The sequence below is a fragment of the Elgaria multicarinata genome, chromosome 13, assembly GCF_023053635.1.
Source record: "Elgaria multicarinata webbii isolate HBS135686 ecotype San Diego chromosome 13, rElgMul1.1.pri, whole genome shotgun sequence".
Lineage (NCBI taxonomy): Eukaryota > Metazoa > Chordata > Lepidosauria > Squamata > Anguidae > Elgaria > Elgaria multicarinata.
Window position 1 is genome coordinate 29,488,963 of NC_086183.1, and position 7,608 is coordinate 29,496,570.

Genomic DNA, 7,608 nt, shown 5'->3' on the forward strand with positions numbered 1-7,608 from the left:
AGAACCCAAGGGGGTCATCCCATGAAGCTGATTGGTGGGAGATCCAAGACAAATAAAAGGAAGGACTTCTTCACACAGCGCAGAGTTAAAGGATGGAACTCACTACCACAAGATGTAGTGATGGCCACCCATTTGGAGGGCTTTAAAAGGGGGTTGGATAAATTCCTGGAGGCGAAGGCCATCCATGGCTACTAGCCCTGAGGGTTGTGTGCTATCTCCAGTATTCGAGGCAATAAGCCTGTGTGCACCAGTTGCTGGGGAACATGGGTGGGAGGGTGCTGTTGCACCATGTCCTGCTTGTTCATCCCTGGCCGATGGCTGGTTGGCCACGGTGGGAACAGAGTTCTGGATTAGATGGACCCTCGGTCTGATCCAGCATCAGGGCACTTCTGATGTTCATCTCCCAACAGCTTGCATTATTATTATTATTATTATTATTATTATTATTATTATTATTTATTTATTTATTTATTTATTTATATAGCATCATCAGCGTCCATGGTGCTGTACAGAGTAAAACAGTAAACAGTAAATAGCAAGACCCTGCCGCTTAGGCTTACATTCTAATTAAATCATGGTAAAACAATAAGGAGGGGAAGAGAATGCAAACAGGCACAGGGTAGGGTAAAACTAACAGTATAAGGTCCAAACAACATCACGTTTTAAAAGCTTTAGGAAAGGCTATTATTATTATTATTATTATATGCATAGACTGGCCATGAGCTGAGAGTGGGAGGCAATTTATTTGACTGGTTGGTCTCCTATCCCTGGACTGGACAGGAGTAGACATGGCCCTGGGAATGATGGGAACTACAATCCAACACATCTGGAGAGCATTAGGCTAGAGAGGCTGGAGTAGAGCTTTGCCTTCAGGGGATTATCCTCTCTATGTCCCAAGGAGGCCATCTCCTCCAGCTTCTTCTTGTCCTGTCCTTGAGGACTTTACCCAGTAGAGAAGGGGGAGGCCCCGATCCCCTCATCACAGGGGCTGCTGAGAGCCTGACCCCTTCCCTCCCCACGTGACCACCCTCGAACTCTGAGGCTGACAAGAGAATGCCATTAAGGGTGCAATTGCCTGTTTAGACAGAAAAGAAAGTCCTTAGAGCTCCCAGCATACCAGTTGAAGGGCTTTTTTCCTGCCTAAGCATACAAAGGATTGCGCTCTAAGTGAGTCACCCGTCCTGGTTATAACTGAAAAAACGCTGGGGTGTAAAATCCGAGCCTCCTTGACGGTGTAACAGCAGCAGCAACCAGGGACAGAATGCTAAACCTACAAGCTCCGTCCTTCCCCGACCAGACCTCTGCGCTCTACAGCAGTGTAAGGAAAGCCAATGGGAACTTACTGCCAGCAAAGTCGTTCTGCACCAAACCTCTATACCTTTCGTAGTTGCATTTCCTCTCATCGGACTCCTGCTCTGGGGAGCTGGAAAAACGAGAGGAGGATTTTGGAATTAGAAATGTATGTAGCAGGACACGGACCTGCAATTTGCTGCCTGTCCCACACCTCGCTCAAACTTGCCGGGTAGCTATGCTAAAGATGTCTTTAAAATATAATAAGTTTCTAAGCCTTATGGTCAAGGAGATGATGTCTGAAAGTATCATCTTTCAGGATGTAGTCCAAGTGGGCTCGGACATCAAACCGGTCAATCATGTTGTTAGTATGTAGGCAGTTACCTGTACAAGCCTTCAGAGGATGAAACTAACCCTTCCATAGCTAACCTTCCCTGCCATCATGTCCTCCAGTCGCCCACAATCCTCACCTACCTATTTCAAAACAATCCCTTTATTAGGCCAATTCAAAGGCCACAAAATATGGGGCAAACTTCCGGGTCTCCAGAACTCTTCATCAGGCAAGATGGTAAGCAAAGAAAAGTGGGGGGGGGGGGGGTAGGGTGGAGAGAGAAGAAAAAAGTGGCTGGTGTTCAAGCCACGGAATCTGCATTTGGTTACAACCTTAAGAAGGGAAGTGGAAGGAGGCTGCAAACATTCAAATTAGGCTGTGCCTAAAGTGGTTCAAATTAGGCTGTGCCTAAAGTGGCAGAGATGGTTTCAGCTTGGCCCTGGCAAATTCTCTTTTGGAATTCTTCTTCCAAACATGGCAACTTCCACTTTGACTCATCACAGGAAAAACTCCACATTCTGAAACTCCAAATTCTAAGCCCAGGATCCAAGAGCTTTTGTGTACTTCACTTCTCTTCCTATCTAAGAGATGTGTTTTACTTTATTACTTACAGCTGGGGCATAAATAACCTTTGCATCCTTTTTTTTAAAAAACGCCGAAAACTAACAAACTAAGGTACAAACACACACATTAAGCTGTGTAATTTTGTATTCATGAAGTGTAGATTTGGGGGCATTTGAAGCACAGGATGGATGGCGACTCAGGATAATGCCAGCCCACCCCCCACTGAAATATCAATGCTCAGCCAATACAAGTTATGCAACATATTCCTGGCGCAGACATTCATTGCGCAAAGAGTGGCCCCAACCTATACCCAAGAAAACAGACTCTGCCATCTTGTTTAAGTCACAGCTTCTCTCCCCCAGATGAAAGTGAGGAGTCACATCTAGTATCCAAGCTCTTTGCTTCTCATTTCAGCCTCCAATTAACAACTTGATTGCACAAACAGATCAGAGCTCAAAGCAAAGAGCTGTACATCTCAGGATCAGAAATAAATAAATGAACAAACACCTTACATTGGGTTCAGCAGTGGAGGAGTATACATGGGGATGTAGTCCAAGTGGGCTCGGACATCAAACCGGTCAATCATGTTGTTAGTATCCCCCTGCCATGGCATCCTGCAAGGGACAAGAAGTTAAAACGTTAGAAGTCCTACAAGGAGAAGTCTTGACACATGCTGGAACTTCATACGGTAAGGACAACTCCCCCCTCACTTTTAGTGGACATCTCTTCACTTTGCCAACACAGCACTGAAAGTTACTCACATATTCACAGGGCTTTCAGCTGCAAGAGCTACAGCAGAATCTAAGTGGACCTTGCATGCACGGCCATGGACTTGCAAGAACTGGGCCGGATCCTTTTTCTGGAAAAGAAGCACAAAATACAAAGCTGCCTTATACCGGCCCATCTAGTGCAGTATTGTCTAATGTGACTGACAGCAGTTTCAGGCAGGGGTCTTTCCCAATCCTACCTGAACATTCTGAGGTTAATGGCTGTAGAGAAACACCCCATTCCTCAGTAAAAGAGAATTGTAACATATCAAGCACTCATATCCTGATGGACTTGGGCTTTTACTCATTTGTTGAAAATTTAGTTGGACATGGAGGGGGAGGGATTTGGACAAAAAGGGAGAATAGTCACGAGGGGCCAGCATTATTCCCCAAATCGGAACCAACAAGAAGACACTCACTATCTTTTCATAATACTCTCTCCGACGCTCAGCTCGTTTCTTGTAATCCACCATCATCCCCCGGAGCTTCCGCTCATGTTTTCGGGCTTCGTGCCACATCCTGCTTTTCTCCAAGCTGTTTGGGGCAGCAGGAGGGAGAAAGCACACACATCACTTTGGGAAGGGAGTAGGTAACAAAACCAAGAAAAACCACCTTGCAGACACTCACCAGGATTCATCAACACACAGAGAACAAACTCTGCGGTTTGATTGTTAGGAACAATACAAACCTCACTGGGCAACAGGTGCCTGAAAACGTGGCAGCAGGGAGAATGCCAATTCCAAAAATGTGTGCCACAGAACATAAAATTGAAGTCCCTTGTTAAATCAAATTACCTATCCAGAAAGAGGGCTGCCCGCTGTGTTATTGTACTAGTACTTTTGCCTAGCCTCCTTCTAATCAGACCTTGCTGGGGATAGCCAATTCTGGATCATTCAGTCACCAGCAAGGAAGAGATGTGGCAAAATTAGCTGCCCTCAGAGACCGCCACATGCTTCATCTCAGGCAAAATATTTCTCTGGCTTGCCTCCTCTCAATAGAAGGTGTGTCCAGATCGGTGACTCCATGAGGAGAAAAATTGAGAGGGGGGGAAGGACACAACACATAATCTGAAGTAGTTTTGTTCAGGGGTAAGTGTGAAGGAAGCAGGATGGAAAGCTTTGACAAACAGACCAGCAGGTGAGAGCCGAGGCACACAAAGCGAATACTCACCAAGTGCAGGGATCTGGGAGAGGTCAAAACAGGATACTCTTGTTTTCACCAAGCACAGCCCATGAAAAGATCCAAACCCCTTTTTTATGCATGTGAAAGGGGTAGCCTAGATAAATATGAAGTTGGAATGAGTTAGCGGTATAATCTTTAACCTGCAAGTTAAATAAGCTAAAGGTTTAGTTGATGGAGGGCAGACCCTCACCCTCCAGCCCCATCCAAGGTAATTTTATGCAGCAAGATCATAGAATCATATAATAGCAGAGTTGGAAGGGGGCTGGATATAAGGCCAGAGTCCAACCCCCTGCTCAATGCAGGAATCCAGATGTCTGACCGCAACTTCACTCACATAGACAAAAACCAACATACTGAAGTTTTCAAAGAAATTCACAGAGCCCACAACAATTTGATATAGTGCTTCTCTCTTGTATTTTAAGGGGAGATCACAAAAATGGCAATGTTGGCTATGTATGATGGGAGTTATAGTCCAACATATTTGGAGGGATCAAGTTGGGGAAAGCTGGCTTATGCCATAAGTTTGTGAGTTAAGATGCTATGGGACTCTGTAGTTTTTGCTGTGACAGATCAACATGGCTATCTCTCTGAGCCACAACTTGTCATACTCAGAGAAAGAACATGCCGTAGAAAAGGGTGTACATGTCAGTGTGCAGCTAAAGAAAGCTGAAGAGACAGAAAGAGCACAGCAGATCCCACTCAAGAAAGAATTCAATAGCCCTTCACTTATGAAGCAGAGCAGAGTTGGGAACCCGTGGCCCTCCAGATGCTGCTGGATTCCAACTCCCATCAGCCCCTGCCAACATGGACAATGGTCAAGGATACTGGGAGTTGTAATCTAACATCTCAGAGGGTTATGTTTCCCCGCCACCGAGTCAAAGAAGCCAGCATCAGGATGAGGGATGCAAAAGAAGAGAATTCCCTGCAGAGTAGTGATGTTGGAATATTTAGCAGAACAAGAGTCAATGAAATAACCATTGTTAAACAAAACAAACTTTTTCTACAGCAATATTAGACAGAAATATAAGGCTAGCAGTATTAACCAGGATACTAGATGCTTTGTGGAAGGGTGGGAAAGAAAAATAAAGTACCATTGATCTATAAAACTGGCAAATAATACTCCAGGGATTATTTCGCAGAATATATAATATTGTGAACAATATTCTAAGGACCAAGGGGGGAAACATAATACTACCATTATCTCAGCTTCACAACCAGGCACACTTTTAAGTGTGGTTATTGAGAACTTCAAGAATATCCACTTTAATATCCCACTGCAGCAGCCTCACCCAATTTCCAGCTGCACTGGCCTACAATGCCCATCATCCAAGCCAGCAGAATCATGCTAACCAGGGACAATGGGAGCCACAACCCAACACATCCAGAGGGCACCAGCTTGGGAAAAGCTGCACAGCTGCAACCCTACTTCCTCTCTATGCTGCAACAGGACAGCTGTTTAAAGCTGAAAGAAACCCAGAAGCACCTAAAAACATGCTGCTAGTCCTCAGGGTTTTGGGCACACCAGTCATGCCCCTCCCAAAGCCAATTTCTTGGCAAGGCCAATTTCTAGTAAGTTATTTTTGCTCTTAGGGAGTGGATCTCTTGTCGTTTTTGGTGGGAAGGGCAAGAATGACAGAATCGGAGAGCCAGTGGCCCCATTCAGAAGACATCTTAAACCATGGCTTTAACCGCAGTAGTTAAGCCAGAAACTCAGGCTGTGTTCAGAAGACACCTTAAACCGCGGCTTTAACCACAGTGAATAAAGCAAAAGGCCTTATTAGCCATGGTTAAAACCATGGTTTAAGCTGTCTTCTGAACACGGCCTGGCTTTCTGGCTTAACCACCATGGTTTTTAACTTTTGTAAACCGCCCAGAGAGCTTTGGCTATGGGGCAGTATATAAATGTAATAAATAAATAAATAAATAAATAATGCCATGGTTTAAGGTGTCTTCCGAACAGGCCCACTGCAGTGTAGCGGTTAAGCGTGTTGGACTGAGAGTTGGGAGATCCAGGTTCCAACTCCCTGGGTGACTTTGGGCCGGTCACAGACTCTCAGCCCAGCCTACCTCGCAGGGTTGTTGTTGTGAGGATAAAATGGAGAGGAGGAGGATTATGGGCACCGCCTTGGGTTCCTTGGAGGAAAAAAGGCAGGATATAAATTTATTTTTATTTATTTATTTTTATTTATTACATTTTTATACCGCCCAATAGCCGAAGCTCTCTGGGCGGATCACAAAAATTAAAACCATAATAAAACAACCAACAGGTTAAAAGCACAAATACAAAATACAGTATAAAAAGCACAGTATAAAATGCAATAAATGACTAAAATAAATATATTGGGGAGGGGGAAATAGACAGACAGGCACCTCACCGCCCATCCCCTCAGCTCACTGCCAAAGGGGAGCCCCATAAACCAGCCCCCCAACACCCTCACCCACCCACCCACCCACAACCCTCCCCGGGCTGCCCCAACCACCAGGCCTCCTTCACCTGGCTGCGAACAGCCTCCCCGCGCCCACCAGCGCCCCAGCAATCAACGCCAGTCAAGACACAGTTAGAGGACAGGAGAGGCCACTTCTCACCCTCCCTAGAAGTCGCAGCTCCTAGACCGGAAGCGGAAATGAGTGAGGGGCATAGAGACCAAGAATGCGTGGACGGACAGAGGGACTGCCTCCTGGCGGCGGCCCATTGGTTGAAGCGGGTCGCGTGACGGCAAACACGCCAGCCAATCGCAGCGTTCCCCCTGCTTCCGCCTCCCCCACCCCACCCACCGAGACTTGGTTCTCTGGAGCAGTCCGGGGGACCCCTACTGGTCAGTGGAGGAAGCGCAGCGCAGCCTATGTAGAGGGGGGGGATTCACGCCCTTCGCCTCTGGGTTTTTAAATGCGGATTAATTGCTTCAGACGGGGAACCGATTCGAATTCCCCGCGCCTATTATTAAACAACAAAAACAAAATTATTACTACTACTAGTAGTAGTAGTAGTATATTTATTTATATCCCGCCTTTTTCCCAGTACTGGGACTCAAGATGGTTTACAAAATTTGAACATGTACAATTAAAACCTATAAATATAAATTTACAAAAGTTAAAATAAAATTAAACCTACAGTAAAATTAAAAACATATTAAAATAAATAAAACAGTAACAGATCAAAAAGGAGGAGGGAGTCCAATACATTAACACAGGTCCAGAGTAGCTCTAAAAGCCTGCTGAACAAATAAGTTTTTGCCTGCCTCCGAAAGTGTAGCACAGAGGGAGCCAGCCTGGCCTCCCTGGGAAAGGAGTTCCAGAGCCTTGGAGCAGCCACACTTACAAGCATGTGTTGGAAAGGGTGGGAGAAAGGCGGGAGAAACCCATCTTTGGTCATTCTTCAACACAACCACCCCAGACTAGCCAAGGTTAAGCCACTAATCCTTTTGGCATGCTGAAATAACGCTCCGCTTGGCTCCGAAGCCCCTTTCACCTGGG

At 45.8% G+C, this 7,608-nt stretch overlaps 1 protein-coding gene across 3 annotated transcripts in view; it reads right to left on the reverse strand.

Annotated features, from left to right (window-relative positions):
• The window catches only part of CLASRP (CLK4 associating serine/arginine rich protein), a 28,891-nt gene extending 22,144 nt beyond the window's left edge, over nt 1-6,747 (reverse strand). For 2 of the 3 annotated variants that reach the window (XR_010026064.1, XM_063139717.1), the window contains exons 1-6: nt 6,629-6,731; nt 4,123-4,228; nt 3,372-3,486; nt 2,947-3,044; nt 2,698-2,799; nt 1,344-1,423 (exon numbers count right to left, since the gene is read on the reverse strand). Coding sequence is in view for 2 of the 3 variants with exons in the window: in XM_063139717.1 (XP_062995787.1) it covers nt 1,344-1,423; nt 2,698-2,799; nt 2,947-3,044; nt 3,372-3,470 (379 nt within the window). In the remaining variant the exon portion in view is untranslated. Of the gene's footprint in view, nt 1-1,343; nt 1,424-2,697; nt 2,800-2,946; nt 3,045-3,371; nt 3,487-4,122; nt 4,229-6,628 lie in introns of all 3 variants that reach the window. The other variant, XM_063139718.1, reaches the window with a different exon arrangement.
• Between the last annotated feature and the right edge of the window lie 861 nt (nt 6,748-7,608).